Consider the following 19,331-nt stretch of genomic DNA (forward strand, 5'->3'; position numbering starts at 1 on the left):
TACCATTTGTTTAGCAATGATTTGAACTGTCATTGCGTATTTTATGGATGGAGTTTGTCCATTCCGTTTCATAAACGGACTTGAACGGTCCAAAAGGTAGATTTTTTTTTCCGGATTCTGGCAAATTTTTCACGTCTCCTAAGCTAAGGCTGTATGGAAGAATAAGGCCTGTTGGAAACGCGGAAAGCCCGTTTCTCTTCTGCATTGAAGAGAAGGCGCAGCAGTGGGCTTTCCTGCACGCAGTTTCCGGTTGACAAAGTTAACTTCCGATTCCGATGATAGCTCTGGAAGTGCAGGACTGATTTCGACAGCTGTTAACACCTTTCCCTGCATCTCAAGCCATAAAGCTGCCATTGCATTTAGCTTCCTGGCCTCTCTGACGGGAAAGGTCCGTTTGCTTCTTTAACTTTTTTGGTTCTTGCTTCCCCTCTTTTGTTCCCCTGCTGTGCTGCTTTCTTTACCAGAGGAAGACGGAATGCTCGTACCAGAAACCAGGTACTATCTGAAAGAGAAATCTAGTGTTGAAAGCTAAGGTTTAAACAAGGACACTAAACTCTCTTCTGCCTTTTCTGTGTCTCATTCAAGCATACTAATACGCCAAGTGTATTTTATAATGCATTTCAGCATTAAATCCCAGCGTTAAATTCTCGTCCATTTTCCAGATAGAAATCTGCAGTGGATCTGATCTTTGGAAGCCTGAATCTAACAATAAAATCTATTTAAAAAAAATCCAATATAAAGGTTGCCACAACTTCCATAAGAAAACAAATGCGCAATAACTTAAACAAATTACAGTGATTGTTTTTTACTTTGTATGTAGAACTATGAATGCTAATTGTGATTACTGTAATTAACATTTAGTGCAGCCTGCTGCATACAAATGTAAATTATTATAAATTGTCTTCATTCAGCAGAGATAAATAAGCATTAAAAGGATCTGAATAACTAAAAACTGTGGTTTGCATTTCTAGAATAATTGAACTCTTTATGTTTTTATTTAAGGACTCAGGTCAAGTCATACCCCTTGTTGTGGAAAGCTGCATTCGGTACATCAATCTGTATGGTAAGCATAATCAATACCACTATTGCAACAATAAGAAGTTAGAAGTAAATATGTGACATAAGAAGTTAATATTTTAATTATCTTCTATTCTGAATGAATTTCCTTGAATTGTTCAGTAAGGGTTTTTCATAAAAAATATTTTAAAGATACGAGTTACTGCTGGTGGCTTGTATTTAAAAATAATCTATAGGACCCTTTTATTAGGAACTAATAAAAGTTCCTGTGGGATAATAATCAAGCTATTTCAGTGTAATAAAATATTTCTAGTCTACATACCTCGACATCTGTGCTTTTCAGTGTTTTCCACATGTTGTAGTAATGATAGAATCTGTGTAAAGATTTACATAGACTCACATTACTGTTGCCACAAGTAAGTCATAAAAATTTTCAGGCTGTAAAATGACACGGTTCTGAAATTATTTCCCATTCCCTTTTTTTATTCATCTTCTTAGTGGCAAACTTTTAAACATTGCCTGTCAGGACTACTCCTTGAAGAAGGTGACAGTCACCTTAATTAAAAAGTCTCAAGAAGTGGAACTGCTTTTTATATTTAGTTTGTGTTCCCAGCTACTTATTCTTTTCAGCCTGCCAGTTTACTTAATCTTCACATCTATTATTAACGATTATTCATATCTTATAAAGATTGATAAATATCCTTAGCTCCACAACAAGGCAGTTAGTAAATCATATAACCTCAAATCCATATAATTCAAATTAAAACACCACCATCCTAAGTTTTCTTGACTTCATTTTTTAAGTTGGAGCATGTGTTATGTGTCAGTTGGAAGATAAATCTTGCCCATTTGCCCTTACCTGCATTATCTTTTGTGCATGTATTTTAACTTTGTTATTTAGCTTTAATTTACCTTAAACTATAATAATTTAAAATGATTTAGAATAACCCACCTACAGATAGTAAGAAATAATCAATTAAACCAGAAAGATGTTTTGATATTAGGTGAATATGTTGAGATATTGAGAGAAGCTGTCTCTCAGTTTGATGTAATTTCCCAGCTCCTGTGTGATGTGATTATAACAATTTAAAGCAGTTTTCAGTTCTTGTGCTCTGCAGGTTTCTGGATTGATTTCAATTGTCATATGCATCAGTGTCAAGATAATAATCCAGTTGACATGAGTCAATATTTTTCTTTTTTCAGGTCTTCAACAGCAGGGTATATTTAGAGTTCCGGGATCTCAGGTTGAAGTCAACGATATAAAAAATTCATTTGAAAGAGGTTAGTCTGCACTGCAGGAGGTTTGTATGTCTCATTTCCAAAACCTGTCTGTCTGAAAAATAAATGCCAGTCCTCCATTTCCATTAATGTAGAACAATAGTCTTTCACTCTCCCATGTTATTCTTTCCTTTTTTCTCAAACTAATTTATCATGGGAGATGTTGATGTTAAGAAACAATGTAAAGGAAGGTTAAAAAGTCAGCAAAAAGTAGTAAATTTACTGTGCTGCAGTACTAATTTCTAAAAGATTTAATTTCCTACACATTAGGCATAAATATTGAGAACCCCCATGAAATAATATAATGACCTGTAGTTCATTCAGCTGAGTTTTGGGACCTACAGTAGATGTTCCACTGGTTCGTCTGGTTTTCTGGATTGAGATTTGATTGTTCTGGCTAGGGTAGGAAATGGGATTCTGCCTCATGGTCTTCAAATCAGACATGCACTTAGTCTGTTCATTTGACCAGTGATTCCTAATATCTCAGTCAGTAAGATCATGATTTTATGGAAATATGAATATTAATAACCTCTGATGTTTTCAAGAGTCATGGATATGTTAATCAGCTCGGACCATTTCACAACACTGAGAAACAGAGCCATCTAAATGAACTTCTAATTCTGTTTGCAATTGGGATTTCTGCCTCACATCAGTTTTTTGCCCCAGGGTTCTGTTCATGTTCTCCTCACATTTCTGATTGGTTTCTCCAGGTGTTCTTCCCACATTTCAAAGACATGCTGGCTAGGTGAATTAATCTCTGAATTGTTTCTGTATGTGTTTGTGTGCCCTGCAATGGCCTGGAGTCCAGGGTGTAGACCAACCCTGTGCCCTTTGTGTCTGGAACAGCCTCTAGATTATTGTGACCAGGAAGGACAGTGGTTCCGGGTTGTATAATTTCTTTTGGGATTGGGCTGTAGTACTTACAGCACCATTTATCTTTCAAGAAGTGCCATTGCTTCCTTCTAAGCTTTTTCAGGAATACAGCAGTGTATTATTATATTGTAACACTTTTAGGGCTTTGATTAGTAGTTTCTGATTGGGTTTATGGAAATATACACCCTGCTATGTTGTTGATATAATAAGCAATCTATATATTAACATTATGTTCCAATAAAATAAGACATTTAGTCTGTGTTATTTTGGTTGTCTCAGGTGAGGACCCACTGACAGATGATCAAAATGAACATGACATAAACTCAGTGGCTGGAGTCCTGAAGCTTTATTTCAGGGGACTGGAAAATCCACTGTTTCCTAAGGAGAGGTTCCTGGACTTGATGTCAACAATCAGTAAGTATCCTTCATCTCAAAAAGGAAATCGTAAATGAATTGCTTCATTTTCTTATAAGGCCGTAATTGACAACTACTATAAGATTTCTTATAGTCCTCTTATAGTCCTCAACATTTTTCTTCCTCTAAAATGTCCGTCTTGCATTTTCTATACTATATTATCCAGAAAACTGAATATGACTAACATCTGATGATAATGGTTATTTATTTATGTATTTATTATTATTCCTAGGTCTCCTTGCATTTTCATGTCTCTAGTTATAACACTAAGCCTTAATTTCACTTTTCTTTTTTTCCCCAGAAGGTTGAAGAATTGCCACAGTACTTTGTCTCTGTCTGTAACCTTGTGTGCTTAAGGGGTTTTATTTATGATGTTAACCTGTAGACACTAAGCAAAGACAGAACTTTTCAGGATGTCCTTATCACAGTGGAGTCACTAGAAAATCCAGATGCACTGCACCCCGAAGCTCATGAATACATATTGGGAATCTGCTCCTTTACAAATGCTTCACAGAACCTGTGAAAACTATTTTGAGCCGAAGACCTTTACTCTTGATTTTATATAAGGAAAATTATGATGGAGATTGGGAGCACATCGGTTATTCTCATCTGATCCAGTGCAAGAAATCGTTTTATGGCCCAGCTAGCTCTATCACTTAATTAGCCGTTTGTTCTACAGAAAGGAAACCATGTGTCTGTAAATGATTTGCAGGAGTATTAATCATGTTATTTCTCTTGACAAGTTTACATAAATCACTCATCTTTCACCCAGCGTCTTATGTGAATTCTGGCATTAGTTTACCCTAAAAGTGTGGTTGTGTTAAGATCATTATTTTACAGTTAAGAAGTAACTTGACTGAATGAAAGCTGCAATATTTTTATAAGACTTTTTGTGTAATATTAAATGAATCAATGGGTATTATTTTGTCTTCTAGAACTGGAATCTCCTGCTGAAAGAGTGCATCATATCCAACAGATTATTGTGACTCTTCCTCGGACTATCATCATTGTCATGAGATACCTTTTTGCATTTCTTAATCAGTAAGGTTGAAATTCATTTCATGTTCTGCAGCTCAAAAACAATTCATATGTCACATACTAGATTCCCAGCTATGTCATCTTATTGCTGTCTGATGTAATTTTGTCTAGTTTTCTTTGGCTTCCATGGGATACGATATGATGGTAAATGCAGAGAAAAATGTAGCATAAAGATTTCAGGCCACTGCATTCTATCTGGCATTGCATTTTATCAATGCTTTTGAGTATCACGTTGAAGCTCCAGAATGATCTTATAATTGAGAAAAGATTACACACTTCATTCTTGATGAAAATGTTTTGTAGAATTATAAACCACAGGGAAGATCAAATTATAAATAACACTTTCTGCTAAGTACAAATACAATAACTTTCAAACTGTAAAGAAAACAATTGCAGAGAAATGGGTGTTGTAATCCATGCAGAAAACATAGTAGACCTTCTCATTTATATTCTATTTTCATTGACCTAGTGCTATCTGTGGTTGACTGCACAGCAAAACAAAATGATTTTATTTCCACCCTTATTCCTTACTTAAAGCTGTCAAAGATAGTGCATTTCCCTCCCTGTTTAGCTTTTTTCAAAGCTATCAATTACAGCCTTAGAAGACCTCCTTATTTTTATTACATTTTCATTGACTTGGTGCTGTTTGTACTTGTCTGCACAGCAAAAGATGATTTTATTTCCACATTTTGAGTCTTATTCCTTACTTAAAGCTGTCTAAGACTCAGTGCACATTCTTTCTTATCTGGCTATTTCATAAATTTGAATAAGAGCTCTTGTGAAAAAAGAAACTTACAGTTCTTCTACTCAAAATCTTTCTTATTTAGGATAGACGCTCAGTATAAATGGTGTTTACTTCACTGAGTGAAAGTGGAGCAACACTTTTCGGTTTTGAGTATGAGCCATAGTAGAAAAGTAGTGGCAAAAGAAAGATTGTCTGTTCCATAATATGCTCTTATTCTTGGTATGTATAATATACTACTTCCAGAGCTGTTACTGCTTCTCTTCCAGCTTATCACAATACAGTGATGAAAACATGATGGATCCCTATAACTTAGCCATTTGCTTTGGACCCACACTGATGCCCATCCCTGATGGTCAGGACCCAGTTGCTTGTCAGGCCCATGTCAACGAGGTCATCAAGACAATTATAATTCACCACGAGTCCATCTTTCCCGGCCATAGGGAGCTAGATGGGCCAGTGTATGAGAAGTGCATGACTGGAGGTGAAGAGTACTGGTAAGCTAAGTGAAATGTATTTAAACCCAAGAGTGAAATCAACATCCTAGTTTTTAGAAGATACGAATTATTTGCTTTCATGATCAGTGTACTTTATTGTTAGTTTCTAACAACTAAACGTCAAGATGAAGCAGTTTGCCTCCTTTCATTCCTAATTTTTGCTTATGCTCCTTACTTCTGGTAAAACCTGATGGTTTTATACCAGACATTCTGTTCATTCTGTGTTATGACATGGAATCGCTTCTCATTTATAAAAACTCTTGCTCAAAAACTATTTTAAGATGAATCTATGGAGCAATCAGTTTAGTAGAGGAAGCATTTTAATGGTCAACAGATCCTGTTCCTTGCGTGTGTGTTGTGGCACACAATACACGTGCTACCCATCGTACAGAATTCATCAACATGTCTCGAGGAGCAGTTACCTTTTATTGATCACATACAGAATAGGACTTTGAAGCATCAAAAATGTGATTCTATCAAAATTAAACAGTTGAACAATTATGTAGGATTCATGGACTCCATTAATTAAAAACCTAGCGTACCATTTGTGTTGCTCTCTTCATTGCTGTTGTCTGAGCCTTTTCCATGGGTTTTCCCTGCAGTGACAGTCCTCACAGTGAGCCAGGAACTATTGATGAAGTGGACCATGACAATGGCACTGAGCCTCATACCAGTGATGACGGTGAGTTCCAGTGGACCTTGTAAAAGCAAATTCAGGTGACTGATATTACAAGGCTATTCAGTACTCTTGCAATTCCTGTATAAAAGTTGCTGCTGGAAGAGGTGTTAGTGGGGCCAGCAGGGGGCGCTCACCCTGTGGTCCATGTGGGTCCTAATGCCCCAGTATAGTGATGGGGACACTATACTGTAAACAGGCGCCGTCCTTCGGATGAGATGTAAAACCGAGGTCCTGACTCTCTGTGGTCATTAAAAATCCCAGGGTGCTTCTCGAAAAGAGTAGGGGTGTAACCCCGGTGTCCTGGCCAAATTTCCAATTGGCCCTTACCAATCATGGCCTCCTAATAATCCCCTTCTATGAATTGGCTACATTACTCTGCTCTCCTCCCCACTGATAGCTGATGTGTGGTGAGCGTTCTGGCGCACTATGGCTGCCGTCGCATCATCCAGGTGGATGCTGCACATTGGTGGTGGTGGTGGAGGGGAGTCCCCATTACCTGTAAAGCGCTTTGAGTGGAGTGTCCAGAAAAGCGCTATATAAGTGTAAGCAATTATTATTATTATTATTATTATTATATTTTTATATTTTTGTGTCTTCTTATAGAATGTTTCAAGGTTTTATTTCTAAAGGGTATTGATTTTATTTACATATTTGCTAATATAATATGATTCCAGTTTCTTGTTCATGGGAAAGGTCCTGCATTTCTGGTTTCTCTGCAGTCATTCTTAGATGTGTAATGAGCAACTTACCATCAGCTCATTTAAGCATTTAAGGACAGTGCCTTCTGCTGTCCACTTAACCATATTGCACCTAATAAAACAAATTGCTTCTCTTAGTCACTGCACAACTACTAGAATAGTGACAAGAATCATACATGCGGAGGTTAAACCAAATCTTTGCCGAATTACTTTGAGAGTGAGTATTCGCTGTGGATTTTATGATAAATAAATGGTGCAATTTCATTTTTTAATCAAAATCCTGCTACTTCATTTTCTTAACCCTCAATTATTAAAACGTCACTGAACATATTTATCTCCCAGAATAAGTGGAAATAAGTTGGCAGTCCTAAGAATCTTCATTCTCAGGATTTGTGAAGAGTGTGTGTAACCCGATAATTATGGTGGATGGCGTAGAAATTAAATGTCTGTTTTAATCAGTTGTGGTGTCTTCCTATAAAAATGTTTTTAAAAAACACAGAAAACCACAGTTTCCTGTGAAAAAAGAGGAATCAGCAAAGTAAGGGACTCCGCCAAATGCAATACCTCATTTTCTCTTGAATGTGACCCACATTCTGTAAAGGGCACAGCAAAGCTATTTTGGGAGGACAGTAACAAATCCTGCAATTGTGTCTGTTTAAAGCATAATTTAAAACACATGTGGCTATGCCCATTAACTCACATTCAAGTTCAATGGATATTGATAGTATGTCATTTATTAAGTAGGCATTGTACTGTATGTTTAAAACAGGGAGCAGTAAGAAGAGAGAGTGCTTCTGTGCTAATCTTCAGTAATAGCTATAATACAGTTTACTGAAAAAATAGCAACAAAAGTGAGTGTGAAAAAAGTAAACTATTCCCTTCATTAGATATTGTAGTTTAAAAGTCATCTTAAATTCTGCAATGCAGTATCATACATGGTATCTGGCTTTCTGGTAATGGGTATTGGGTAATGGGTAGGTTGGGGTATGAATGGATTCACACTGAATTGACTACAGCAGAAGAAAATTAAGTAATGAACTATTATTTAATGGTATGATTACTCACTCAGATATATGAAGAGCAGTAGTGTATGAAATACACATTTTCTTTTACCCTCAAGAATTTAGAATTTTTAATGTAAAGACAAAATGTGATTAAATGTAGTTTAGCACTTCAAGATAACAAATAACCAAATCCCTGTTTGGAACAAAAGGCAGTGTTTGTACAGACTGTTGGCAGGATCTTCCTCGAATTTAGTCCCAAGTGTTCCACAGCTCTGTGTTGTTTTAGGTGAACAATACATTCCCCAGTCTGAGTTTCCTTTTTGTATTCATTTCATTTTCTTCTGAATGCTCTGACAGTGTTATTTGAATATTAACCACACTTGACTACAGCAACAAAAGCAATACTATTGAATTATGTAGAGTGTCTAAAAATGCCTGCAATACATGCAGAATACTTGGCTATAAATGCATAATGTATGTAGAAAGTGTGCAGTGTGTTTTGTTTCATATGTATTGAGATCTTTAGAAGTGGGCTAATGTCACAAGAATTTATGGGTCATATATGGGGTTTCATTTATCAGGCTCTTCATGACAAACGTTAATTGGTTCCACATTTTGAAACTGGAGAAACTAATATGGCTGAGCAGAGAGCAGACTCAGACCTCATTACATTGTTTAAATTGCACATTAACTCATTCAAGCTTCAATTTTTGTCATTATCTCAACCATAGTTTACTTGCTAATGTGACTTTTAAATGTTTCTAAATCAGGGTTATCATATAAACATTTTTAATTGTTTATGTGATATACACGTTTATGTGGTAGTTTTACTTTTGCCTATACTGTATGTTGAACACTAGCCATTTAAAAGTTACAGTTTTTCCTTAATCATTGTAACATTTAATTATTTTTTTTATATGGAGATACTATGGAACTGGTGAAACAGATATTCCTAGGTGAACTTGTTGTCTTTTTATACATGAGAATAGTTTCAAAAGAAGAAAATAAACAGAAGTGTTAAAACTAATTTATTAGTTTTGTCACTCCCATCTTTTATAAGGTAGCTAGTGGTCAAATGTTTTCTGTAGACACTGAATATTAGATCTTAATACTTTATTTAAACATGACATTGCCTGTGTGTTACTAAATACTGATGCAGTTAGGTTAAGAGTAAAACGAGGCTGCATTTTGTTTCCTACTATTTAGGCAATTTCACCCCTCACCGGAGGCCTTAATAGAAATGATTGCGCTTTCCGGTTGACTAAAAGATACTCTGCAGAGAGCAGTTTTATTTTATACATCTGCTTACCCCCTTGACCCTTACAACTGATTAATTGAAAACATTGAAGCATGAATATCTCATTGACGGTGCAGGCCACATCACTATCCTGTTTCAGAAAAAGGTAGCTGCTCTGAGAATGTAGTGTTAGATGAGGAGTGTCCTGTGTGTATGGACATTGCTGTGTAGTTGCATCTACTAGTTTTCCAAATCTTTTCAGAGATTCATGGATGTGTGCTTGACCACAGAAAAAAAGAAATGAGCCCTGTAATTTTACTTAGATTTATTCTCAAGGATAATTGTAGAATGTTTAAAAGACTCAAAGGGAAATTTAGGAAATTTAGACTTAAGGTGTTTTGTCTTGTTATGCCTAGGTTTTGTGTATGCACCTCTGTGTTTGATGTTCTAGATAGATTTTCAACAAAAAAAAACTTTTTCTCTGCATTTTGCTAGATCATAAGAAATTGGGATTTTTCTGATCACATTAACCACAATGTATTTTGATGTTCACACGCCCAAAATAAAATATTCATTTTGTGGGATGTGATAAGATATTTAGTTTGTAATTAAAGCAATAAAGTGCCTTTAGTTCACAATATCCAGTTGCCTTTCTCTGCTGGATGTAAGGGGAGTCCAGTATTTCCTGTATGTAGTTATGGGAACTGGAGCTTGAAATGGGATCGACATACAGCAGCTGTGTCGTCTGTTTTTCCATAGGGAGTCTAAGTAATCTGTAGCTTTCATTAATATTTCACAAAAAGATACAACTGGAGAAGAATGGATTGAAACACCATACCTTCAAGGACCAATTCACAGCATTATCCAAATAATGATGGGAGAAATTGAAAACTCCTCTGTTAATTAATCCTCCCATGAGCTGGGCACTGTATATTAATGGTGTTAATGATATTCAGTCCTCTACGTGTTTTTCTGTGATACTAGAATTGTCTGGGATGCTCTTCTTGCAACTGTTATTAAAAAAGCAATTAAACTGGAAGGGAACCCGGCTTCTCAGATCCTCTGCTGTTCCAAACCAACTTTACACTCAGAAAATATATAGACTGCAAACTCCATGTAAAAAACATTTTTTTAGAATTATCCTCTTCCAGCATCTTCAGGTTACCCTTCCTTTGTTTTCCTTTGTAGTATACATTACAAGTTTGAAGATGTTTTAAAAAATTTTATTTGGAATAAAATAAAAAAGTGACAGTTCTTGAAAGGCAAATGTTGATCTTGGTAATTCTTTAGTTTTATGTCAAAGTAAAAACTAGGTATGTTGGACTGGAATTTTCCAATGACCATTTTTTGTTTGTGTTTCGAATGGGAAATAAAAGCAAACATATACCCGTATTTTTCTAACTTCTAACTTGTCCACCTTCTTTCCAGAAGTGGAACAGATTGAAGCAATTGCCAAGTTTGATTACATTGGCCGGTCGCCCCGGGAACTGTCCTTCAAAAAAGGTGCCTCCCTGTTGCTGTATCACAGGGCTTCAGAGGACTGGTGGGAAGGACGTCACAATGGAGTGGACGGTTTGATACCTCACCAGTACATTGTGGTACAAGACATGTAAGCTGGTGTTTATTGTCTGATGCGTTTAAGATACTCAGCCTTTCTTCCTTAGTAAGGTGCATGTGCCAAGCTGGTGAACCTAAGGTTAAGATGAAAACTAAAGCCGCTGGTACATTTTTTAAAAGGAAATGTATCATTTTTAATTATAGTTGTTGATGCGTAATTGACGGCTCAGAAAAGATTCTCTCTTTGCAGCTATAAAGGCATTTTTTTGCTTGCTCAGCCTAAACCTGCGGGTAGTCCAATATTAAAATCCCATCTATTTTGTCTAATTTAAGACCACTTTACATTTTTGGAATTGGTAGGTATTTATTTAAAATAATATTAAGGCTGACATTGATTTTATCTTTATCCACGCGTGTCTATGTATTTATAGGTATATTTGTCTTAATTTGTTTTCCCATTGCTTTGTACAATGTCTGCAGTGTCATGTAAAAGACAGCATAATTATACACTAAGTAAAATCTGTTTCAGCTTTGCTTAATTTGCACCATTTCATTAACATTGCAGTGATGCCGATGTGTTGCTGGTGATAATGTTATTAAAACAGGTTTATGTGTTCCTACTAATTAGGGCGATGTGGAAACAAAATCACTGACATTTGACTGTGCAGATGACTACCTCATCATTATTCATGAAGAAATAATACTAAAGAATTCTTGCATATATTTACATACTGAGAAGGCAATCAAATTTAACAGATCCTATTGGCTCCAGTCCTTGTCTGTTACATTTTTAATGCTTTTGAATTATCAATAAAATAATTGTAATGGTTCCAAGGACAAGGTCTTATAAACATCTTGAACATTCTGAAGGGTTTTAATTATGCCTTTACTTTTTTGATTAATGATTTGTAAGCTAAGCCAGCAGAAAAAAATGTAGATGCAGATCCAACATGCTTTGGCACAAGACCATCATGACAAAATTTCAGACTCAATTTAATATCTTTTGAAAATCTTATTATATCAGTTTTCTGCATAAAAAATAAAATAGGTGCTATGCAACACGAACAGCTTTATTTCCAGATAATTCATCATCTAATTTTACTGTGGTTTATCTGTAGTAGGAGCATTTACTTTACTTGGTAAAATAGTGGAGCAACTTTGCTGCTCATAAAACCCTTGTAATGTTTTGCAGCTTTCTCAGTGAATATAGAAATCAGATGTCAAATTAGCACGTGATGGACATATTTTCTTGTATTAACTTTCCTTTAAAATGAATTGAGATGAATTGTCTGGGATGTGAGTGCTCCAACCTGACAATTGCTTGTCCCTCTCTAAAATGTGTATACAGGGATGATGCATTCTCTGACAGTCTCAGCCAAAAGGCAGACAGTGAAGCAAGCAGCGGGCCCCTTTTAGATGACAAGGCTTCGTCAAAGAATGACATCCAGTCTCCCTGCGAGCACTCTCCAGACTACAGCTTTGGTGGAGTAATGGGCAGGTGTGTACACATTACTTTGGTATAGAATGTGGTTCTTTTTTCCTTTGTTCTCATTGATGTCTGTCAGTGAGATTGAAGTATATATTTTGCGTCTTATCTCAGTTGACAAATGGTTAACTGAGATAAACCTAGAGATATTTTTTTCACATTTTATTTAGCTTTCTATTATCGTATGCTGTAATCTACGGCAAAGTGTTCAAGTATGAAAGGAATATTGATTTGTAAATTTACATTTTTAAATAATGTGTGGATTTTGAGATCTCTTTTTCTCATTGTGGAATTTTCTCTTCCCTTTTTTAGTCCTCAATATTTTTTAGAAATGAAATATGCTAAATATTAAGCTTTCATTGAGAACAAATGCATGGAAAAACTTGAGCCTCTCTTTTAACCCTGTTACTGCCATTGGGTTATGCTTCACCTTAGCCGAGAGAGTCTGCACTCTGATCCTGGGCCATTTCTGGATCTTGGGTGAATCTGATTCTTAGCCAAAAATGTTCAAGCTGCTCACCATTGTGCAGCTTTGCAGGTGATTAGGCTTGTTATTATAAGTCTTGTCATTATAAGGCTTAGTTTGCCTCAATAGACCTCAAGGATCCCTTTTTTATTCCAATTTGGCCTGCTCATTGGATGTACTGGTGTTTTGCTTACCAGTGCATCTCCTATAAATTGAATGTTACCATTTGGCTTTATATTAAACCACCAACCTTGTCAAAATGCATGGATGCAGTACTGTATTAGTGCATCCTTGACTCACTTTTCATCATAATATGTTTGTTATAGTTTTAAATGCCAGGGCCACATCCTCTCTAAATGAATTGGCTCCTATCCAGATGAATTGAAGAGACTGGCCTTCCTTATTGCCAGGCTGCTCAGTGTTGGTGGGGTCATTAAACACTCCAACAGGGGTAGTGCTTCATTCATGAAGAATGGCCACAACTCCAGGATCTTGTGAGTGCCAACTCCATGCCTATGCAGGACTTCAAGACCTGTGCTACTGGCTGAATCCTCAGGGGAGACAACCTCAGCTGCCTAGATCCTAGACCTGGGCCTTAAAAATAGGACCTTTCTTTGTGATATGTAGTAAGTGCTCTTGTGCCAGCTTTTGTACACAAAACCATGCGTGGTGGTAGCATTAGATGCTTGAAAGAAAACGTTTAGACTGTTCCTAGAATCCTGGTTCCCTGAAACAGAAACTTTACCAGCACACATCAAGGCCACTGCATTCCTGTGCAGCTTGATTTGGAAGCAGCCTCTGTGTCTTTCCATAGGGACCTCATTGGGCTTAATGGGAAATGTACAGTACATTAAGGACTCTCCAAGGAGCATTAATAAATAAGCCTTCCGCATTCGGGTAAAGGCAAGGGGCATAATCCATCATTCAAGGATCCAGATTTATGGGAATAACTTAGTGTTTCCACTTTGGTCTTTCCAGCTCAAAATACAGATTTAGTGTACTGTACCTGCTTGAGGTTCAGAAAGATCTGAGATCACCACTGTGAAATACCAGTGTGCCTTGTTCATTCATGTCCACAGGGTGCGTTTAAGATCTGATGGGGCTGCTATCCCTCGACGCAGAAGTGGTACTGACTCCCACAGCCCCCCCAGAGGGAGTGGTCCAGTCATTGATACTCCCCCTAGAGCTGCGGCCTGCCCAAGCAGCCCCCACAAGATATCGGTAAACAGGGGCCGTGTGGAGAGCCCTGAGAAACGGAGGCTGGCCACATTTGGTAGCGTTGGCAGCATCAATTACCCTGACAGGAAGACCTTGCCCGAAGGCCATCCCCTGAGGCCAGTGCCTACCTCCACGCGACACAGCAGCCTGGGAGACCACAAGTCACTGGAAGCAGAGGCCCTGGCAGAGGTAATGAGAGACACGTGTGTTCATTCAAGTAGACCAGGCCTGTTTATTTCAGTTAAGAACAAGGAATTACATCATTCACTTGACAGGATTTGCACACTCCTTCTTTTGTTTGACTCCAAAACTAATACTGCTGTTTCTAAAAAACAGTTACAGGTTGAAGTGACGTCATCATAAATAACAGACTTTAAAATTAATTGAGCTGCAAACATACTGTAGTAGTGATTTCATAGTGGCCATATTTTTAGCATTTAGTGAACTGAAATGTAGTAGTGGACAGAGCAAGCTGCTTAAAGGGAATTATAGCCCTTGATTTTTGTATAGCTTTTAAACATTAAAAATAGTTTAAAATTGTTTTGTAATGAAAGCAGTTTATTTTAAAGAATCTTTCTCTATGCTGATTTACATTTGGTAACTTAGTTTTCACTTGAAGATCACAGTTTCCCTCTTTTGAAGAGAAATGGTGCCTGTCAGTCAACTGTTTGAGTAGGGGGATTGGTGCAATGGGTAATGCCACTTTTTAAATAGAAATGTCAGAGTAAACTCGTAAAATTAATTTAATTTCTTACACTAAGTCAGCCAGTGCTCTTCTCCAAAACCAGTGAAACGGTGGCCCATAATACTTTGTAAGTGTCTGCAAACCCATTGAAATGTCAGGTGGAACTGTCCACTCTTCCAGTTGGCATTGACCCTTCTGGATGTCACCGCAGAACTTGCCACATGTCAGTAGATAAATGATTCCTTTGGAAAATGGGTTGGAAGAGTCTTCTCTTCCTTGATCCTTCCCAGCAGGTACAAGGTCAGTGCTGTAAGTTGAAACCAAAAGATGCAGTTGTTCTCTCTAGAATACATTCATTTATGTAATGAAGAGTAATTTTCAATTGTAAAATTAACCTAACACTCTGGTAATTTCCTCTAAAACATGCAAACGGTGCTATAAATGGAATTCAGTGATTGAAGGTTTGACTGAAAGAATTTGACCTTGCTCTACTAAGTATAAATGCAAGTAAAAAGCTATTATTTCCCATTTATATCTTCCTCGGTCCTTGGATCTTTTCATTTACTTTGGTTTCTACTTTCCTCATTCTCATGGCCAAGCTGTTGTTCCCTCAGACCTGTACCAGATTGCTTCTTTCTCCCATTAAATGGTGCTTTAAGTTTTGTTCTAAACTTTCGAGATCTCTGTCTTCTCAGGACATTGAAAAGACCATGAGCACTGCACTGAATGAGCTTCGGGAGCTAGAGAGACAGAACACTGCTAAACAAGCTCCTGATGTTGTGCTGGACACCTTGGAGCCCATGAAGAACCCTCAGATGGGCTCTGTGAACTCGGAGCCCGCCAGCCCCCTGCACACCATCATGATCCGTGACCCTGACGCGGCCATGCGCCGCAGTACCAGCTCTACGACCGAGATGATGACCACCTTCAAGCCGGCGCTCTCCGCCAGGCTGGCTGGGGCCCAGCTTAGGCCACCTCCCATGAGGCCCGTCAGGCCCGTGGTCCAGCACCGCTCCAGCAGCAGCAGCAGTTCCGGCATGGGCAGCCCAGCCGTCACTCCCACGGAAAAGCTATTTCCCAATAATTCTTCAGATAAATCTGGCACAATGTAGCTGGAGAATAGCATCACACCGGTCACAGTAGGGTGAGGTGGCCAAGGGTAAATAAATGTCTGTTCAAGGCTGTGATTTATGTCAAGAAGTGGTAGCTCAGAAGCTGAGCAAGTTTTATTTATTTATTTTTTGCTTTCTCTTGGACTCTAGGCACCTGAACTGAACCTTAATTATCAAAATAACCAGCTCTAAAGTCCAAGGTCTAACATCCATTTCAAACTAATAAACCAGATACAGCTCCAGTTGACAATTTTTGAATATTAACATGTAATGCAGTGTAATGACAATGGAGCACAAGTATGAAAATACATTACACATTTTAGTTGTAATTTTACCTCAGAAATGTACATTTTCTTTGGCTGGTCATTTTTCATGTACTGCAGATGAAGCAATACAAATGAGTCTGGCATTATTTCATGTTCTGCCCTGGTCAGTTAGATGATTGACCACATTATCTTGCTCAGTCAGCCTTCTTTGTAGAGATAAGAAGCATCCTTGGGATCTGACTTCCATCTCGGACTGGATTATGAAAACATGTTAAGGACTTTGTCTCAAAGGTTGAGCTTCACGCTTACCAGTATCAGCTTTTGAGTTGTACATAGAAACAAGAGGTACTCCTTTGGTTTGTGGCATAAGGGATAAACATTCAAGTGACAGAATAGCAAAACTGCATGAGTATAAAACATGCAGATATCATACAAACCAGAAGCCAAAATACAAACTATTAGTCAGAAACCTGTGGTAAGATATGTAGTTTAACTTGTATAATATTGATGAGTAGTTTAATTTTTGGAAGTGTTTATCTTGTACAGGCCAAGACTGAACAGGCAAGGAGATGAGAATGGCATTTTGTCATACAAAACAAATAGTGTACATTTAAACAAATTGGGTCTGAGTTCATGTTTCTTTTTTTCTCTTTTTTTAACTTTTGTTTCTGCATGGAGCATGAACCACACGACAAAGAAAACCTCATATTCTGCTATTTGGACAAATAACTGCATTTTGAATATATTATATTCTTGTTTTGATGCACTTAGAAATGATGCATAAAACAAAGATCAGTATTTTTAGATTTAAACATGGTATTTGCAAAACATACCTAAAACGTTCGCTGACAAAGTTTTACAAAATTGACATTAATTTATACTAGTTATTTATATTATTTTTATTCAAGTTAAACTTAACATATATTTAAGCATTAATATTATTAGTTATTACCTTACCGTGGCAATATTTGTAACTTCAAGTTCATATATTTCATTAGTCAAGAAACAGGAATTACATTTTTTTTGTAGTCTATACACTATTGGAAACACTGTCCAGGTGAATTGTCATCCCTACAGTTGGTGAGAATTGGAAATCTCTGTAAAAGAGAAAAAAGTCACAAGGACTAGAAAATAAATCAATACCCTAAATAAAGGAGGCATTACAATCTAGCTAACATTGTCTAGGATGGTGTCTTATACTCTCTTTTGTTAATGCATTTTAAAGCCTAGGCTTCCAGGTATTTCACAGTTTTTTGAAATTCATTAATTGTCTTTCCTGGGCGGAGAGGTGGCACTGTGGTTAAGAATCTGCACTTGTGGCTGGAAGGTTGCTAGTTCAAATCCCACGGCCGGCAATGGAATCCTACTCCGTTGGACCCCTGAGCAATGCCTTTAACCCCACCTGCTCCAGGGGTGCTGTATAAATGGCTGACCCTGCGCCCTGACCCCAAGCTTCTCCTCCCTGTCTGTGTCTCTGTGTATCTGATGGGGAGCAAGCTGGGGAATGCAAAAAAGACAAATTCCTAATGCAAGAAATTGTAAATGGCAAATAAAGTGATCTTATCTTATCTTTTTCCACGGACTGCAACTGGTGGAAATTAAACTTTCAGTTTTACCTGCCGTATCTGTCACTAATCTTTCTTTTTGACCATTTAGTGTCACTTGCTAGATCCTTTTAAAGTTCTAAGATGCACCCAAAAAAAGCATTGCCTACCTTTTTGAACACTTTGCAATTGCTTTGGCAACAAAGTAAGGGAAAAAAAATTCACACTGAATATTTCAATTTTTTTAAAGGAAAGCAAAATTCCATGCATGTACTGATCGGGTGCCATAAAACGTGCAGATCTGGAATTAGAAGGGGAATTAATACACTGCTGTGCAAAAGTTTGAGACATTTTGCAATGTTCTGTTGTTTTAACTAGTCGTTTTTTCCTTTTTTATGCAGAAACACAGTGAAATGATGATTGAAAATTAAACATCAGTGCTACTGATGTTTTAGACAATCATTGTTTCAATTAAAATCCTGGGATAGACTGGTATTTTTTAGAACATAATAGTGTGTCAGTTAGATTACATTGGTGATAGATCCCACTGCTACTGTACTTACTCTTTGGCTTATAATCCAGTACATTATCTAACGTTTCTATAATAAGCTCTTTAAGTATTTATTTGAAAATTAGTAGGATCAATATAGTAATCAAGAGGTTTGTATTAAAGTACTGCAGTAGAGTGACCGGAGGGCTCACACATTCAGTAGTTTTGAATGAGCTACTGCAACACTTCTTATTGGCTGCTAATGTACAGTACAGTGATAAATGGCTATTGTTATATATTTGTTGTAATCGGGTATTTGAGATTCTGATTAATGTGAATAAAAGAATGCCAAAACTCAAGCTTCATCTCTTCTCAACCAAAACTGAGTTGCATTATTACCAAATTTAGTATACTGATAAACAACACTAGTGGAGTCTTTGAGAAAACTTTGAAGCTCCCAGTGTACGTACACTGTATCCACAGATTGTATCTCAGATAAGGTAAGACATTTGCAAAGCAGTGTATAACATATGACAGAGTTGATTTGTGGCAGCTGTAACGCTGTGTGATAGGCCCATTGTAAACACTTTGCTCTGCCGTAATTTGATTATAAAAGTCTGTTTTTACAAGTGTCTGGTTCAGTTATTGCTAGGGTTTCTGCCACGGAAATTAAGGGCTAAATCATAATGGGCTCAGAAACCTTCTTTAGTATACAATTATGGTGGCCAACCCTAATGCTGGAGATCCACAATTCAGCAGGTCTTACACATTATCCTTACAAAGGACTTAAAAGACTTGAAACATATGAGTTGTGGTCAATTTAGTAAATTAGCTCAGTTAGGTCAGGAAAGGCCAGCTGTGGTACTTATGAGTGACAGTTTTTTTTTTATTTTCATTTTAATGTTCTCTAAATGGCTTAATTGTATAAATTACTTGCTGAAGGAGTCGAAAGAAAAATTGTTCCCAGCCTTTACAAAGTGATTTAATAAAACCTGCTGGATTTTCACTCTCCAGGACCAGGGTTAGAGAC

General features: G+C 37.1%; 1 protein-coding gene across 2 annotated transcripts in view; it reads left to right on the top strand.

The window, feature by feature from the left end:
- srgap3 (SLIT-ROBO Rho GTPase activating protein 3) overlaps nucleotides 1-17,379 on the top strand; it is a 99,735-nt gene extending 82,356 nt beyond the window's left edge. The window contains exons 12-22 of one of the 2 annotated variants that reach the window (XM_088636377.1): nucleotides 465-495; nucleotides 1,003-1,063; nucleotides 2,221-2,298; nucleotides 3,448-3,582; nucleotides 4,518-4,623; nucleotides 5,632-5,859; nucleotides 6,462-6,541; nucleotides 10,906-11,086; nucleotides 12,383-12,532; nucleotides 14,066-14,393; nucleotides 15,585-17,379. In XM_088636377.1, coding sequence (XP_088492503.1) covers nucleotides 465-495; nucleotides 1,003-1,063; nucleotides 2,221-2,298; nucleotides 3,448-3,582; nucleotides 4,518-4,623; nucleotides 5,632-5,859; nucleotides 6,462-6,541; nucleotides 10,906-11,086; nucleotides 12,383-12,532; nucleotides 14,066-14,393; nucleotides 15,585-16,001 — 1,795 coding nt within the window. In that variant the 3' untranslated portion in view covers nucleotides 16,002-17,379. The remainder of the gene's footprint in view (nucleotides 1-464; nucleotides 496-1,002; nucleotides 1,064-2,220; nucleotides 2,299-3,447; nucleotides 3,583-4,517; nucleotides 4,624-5,631; nucleotides 5,860-6,461; nucleotides 6,542-10,905; nucleotides 11,087-12,382; nucleotides 12,533-14,065; nucleotides 14,394-15,584) is intronic. The other variant, XM_088636376.1, reaches the window with a different exon arrangement.
- Nucleotides 17,380-19,331: the final 1,952 nt, after the last annotated feature.

Source organism: Lepisosteus platostomus, chromosome 6, assembly GCF_059453375.1.
Source record: "Lepisosteus platostomus isolate fLepPlt1 chromosome 6, fLepPlt1.hap1, whole genome shotgun sequence".
NCBI lineage: Eukaryota > Metazoa > Chordata > Actinopteri > Semionotiformes > Lepisosteidae > Lepisosteus > Lepisosteus platostomus.